The sequence below is a fragment of the Heterodontus francisci genome, unplaced genomic scaffold, assembly GCF_036365525.1.
Source record: "Heterodontus francisci isolate sHetFra1 unplaced genomic scaffold, sHetFra1.hap1 HAP1_SCAFFOLD_43, whole genome shotgun sequence".
NCBI lineage: Eukaryota > Metazoa > Chordata > Chondrichthyes > Heterodontiformes > Heterodontidae > Heterodontus > Heterodontus francisci.
Genome location: NW_027141852.1, coordinates 4,193,263 through 4,196,281, shown reverse-complemented (window position 1 = coordinate 4,196,281; position 3,019 = coordinate 4,193,263). Strand labels below are relative to the sequence as shown.

At 47.1% G+C, this 3,019-nt stretch overlaps 1 protein-coding gene across 1 annotated transcript; it reads right to left on the bottom strand.

The window, feature by feature from the left end:
* Positions 1-2,106: 2,106 nt before the first annotated feature.
* Positions 2,107-2,496, bottom strand: LOC137364962 (histone H2A-like). The gene has a single exon (XM_068027832.1). The coding sequence runs from the start codon at positions 2,494-2,496 to the stop codon at positions 2,107-2,109; it is 390 nt and encodes a 129-aa protein (XP_067883933.1).
* Positions 2,497-3,019: the final 523 nt, after the last annotated feature.

Below are 3,019 nucleotides of genomic sequence, written 5' to 3'. Positions count from 1 at the left end.
TGAAGATTTAGATGTAGACTGTGAAGGTGCAATCTTCATAATAGAAATTGTGGCCATGGCTGAGTCGACCAGTCGGCAGGTTCACTGTGAGCCGATAACACTGCCGGGTAAAGGCCGCTTTCCAACTCCAATCTTAACACAGGAGATTCCCCAAACAGCTGTAATAAGGTGTTTGTAAACTGCTGGAAGCGGATGTGTGTGGAAATGGTGATGTTACTGAGGAGGTTTCTTAGTATCGAATGGATTGTGTTTCGGTGGGAACATTACTGAGTGTTAATTGTAGCGGGACCATATTTAAAAGCTCCGGCTTTCTGGAAGGCTTTGACTACGAATGCCGAGTCTGGAAGGGTTTGTGTGGAGAGCTGGGTTTCGGTTCTACTGTTAATAAAGGGTTTGAAATTGGCAGCCCGGAGGAAACTGGAGGTGGATCTGAAAGATGAGGGGCCGTTCTCTCTCTGTCTGTCACTCTGGGTGTCTCCTCCCTCTCGCTCTCTGTTTAATCCTCACTCTGTCTCCTCCACTCCCTGCTCTCACTCTGCCTTTCTCAGCCAGGTCCAGGGGGTCTGTATACAAAGGATCCTGAAGGATTCTGTTACTCATGTACTGCAGTGATCTGAGTGAAGAATCATCATGTCTGGCAGAGGTAAAGGAGGCAAAGGACTGGGCAAAGGCGGAGCAAAGCGGCACCGCAAAGTGCTTCGTGATAATATCCAGGGCATCACCAAACCAGCAATCCGCCGCCTGGCTCGCCGTGGCGGGGTCAAGCGAATCTCGGGTTTGATCTGTGAGGAGACTCGCGGGGTGTTGAAGGTTTTCCTGGAGAATGTGATCAGGGATGCGGTCACCTACACTGAGCACGCCAAGCGCAAGACGGTCACTGCCATGGATGTGGTGTACGCTCTGAAACGGCAGGGCTGCACTCTCTACGGATTCGGCGGTTGAACAACTTGACCCTTTCCAGCAAACGCACAACAAAGGCTCTTCGAAGAGCCACCCACCACCTCACAGAGAAAGCAGTGACCTGGAAATGGGAGCTGGGATAGGCTGTTCAGAACAGTTCAATCAATCTGCTGTGTTCGGGATACAAAACTGGAATCCCCGAGTTTGATATTTCAGTTGTAGCAAGGATGTGCAGTGGATTTGATTTTGTAAACGTGCTGTGTAAACAGTGCCCGAGACTCTCCAGTTAGTTATTTCCGCAGTCGACACATGCCCTCAGTGAAAAGCCACATCACTCCTCCAGAATCACTCATTGTTTTCATAGAATTTCAAAATGATTTCGATGCAATGAGAGAATCCGGGAGTTTTGCAGCAGCCGTTGAATCGGTCACTGGAACCAGACCCACTTGTGATGTTATTTCTCCCGAGACGGTGTTTCCTGCACTGAAACTGACAGGGTTTGTGAAACTGATCAGTTTCAGCTCAATCATTCAGGGACCTGGAATTCCCGCAGTTTGAGCCCGAGCCCACTTCTGATTGGTCACCCTCTTCCCATTCGTATGTCTTAACCAATCGCAGAGCTTCGAATTGGAAAATGCAGCAAATCATTGGCTTAAATTGTCGACCTGACAAAGTTTGAATTCGAAAAAGCCGCCAATTTCAGTATCGGAAAGAAGCGATTACTGGAAAATCTATCCAAAGCTGATCGTTTTATATATATATATATATATATATATATACATGTATGAGCATTAAAAAACATTTATATTCCGCTTTTATCAGCAAATTCCTGGCACCATTTTAAAGCTGTTCGTAAAATAGCGCCAGGAAATTGTGCTGATAAAAGCGGAATAAAAAACAAGATTTTGGATGGTTATGTCCATATTTTACGAACAGCTTTAATCTGTAATATTATTGGTTACTCATCTGTAACTGCCGGCAAAATGTAACGGGACAAATAACTCAAATTCGGTGTGGAAGTAATACATTGGACAGGGTTTCGGGGGACAGTGAGAAGTCACTGAAATAGTTGCTTGAACATTGTAAATAAATCTGATTCGGTCCTGTTACTGACATTCTGGAATCAGACAGTAATCAGCCCTTTCACAGAGACTGTCGGTGGCTCTGAAAAGAGCCTTTGGTTTATTCGATGATATTTTGGCCGCTTTACTTTTTCTGGGAGCTCTGAGCGCTGGTTTTCTTGGGCAACAGCACGGCCTGGATATTAGGCAGCACCCCGCCCTGAGCGATGGTCACCCCTCCCAGCAGCATGTTGAGCTCCTCGTCGTTGCGGACGGCCAGCTGCAGGTGCCTGGGGATGATGCGGGTCTTCTTGTTGTCCCGGGCCGCGTTACCGGCGAGTTCGAGGATTTCAGCGGTCAGATACTCGAGCACAGCAGCCAGATAGACCGGGGCTCCAGCACCCACACGCTCAGCATAGTTGCCCTTTCTCAGGAGCCTGTGAACACGGCCCACCGGGAACTGCAGTCCAGCCCGGGAGGAGCGAGACTTGGCCTTGGCCCGAGCTTTGCCGCCGGTCTTTCCTCTTCCAGACATTTTCACAAATTCTTTCACGAAGAATGGATATTTTCCACTGCATTTACTGTACTTTCAGACTGAAAACTCTCCTCATTGGTCGGTACTTAATTCACCTTATTTGCCTATATTCATCACCAATCAGGTCACTGACAACAGAAGAGGGCGGGATTTACCCACCACAACCTCAGAAACAGAATTTGTCAATTTCAAAAAGCCCGCCAATTTCATTTTCGGAAAGGAGCGGATTAAAATAAATGTCATCCTTCGTCAAAGATTTAAAATCCCTTCTCTTTATTTTCTTTTATTCAACTCCTTTCGTCACCAATCAGAGACGCGGGTTTTAAATGTTGTTTAAATTGTGGATCTTCCCACAATCGCTTTCAAACTGTCCCGGGAGGTACTAAATCCCTGTTCCCAGCATTTCCCTGAAGCGAAACGTTCAGTTTATCTTCAATCAGAGCCCAGTGTCCTTCTCTGAAAAGAGGGAGCCGGATCGAATCCTCAAACTGCCCCTCATCTGCTCTCTAATGATCCCATTCCG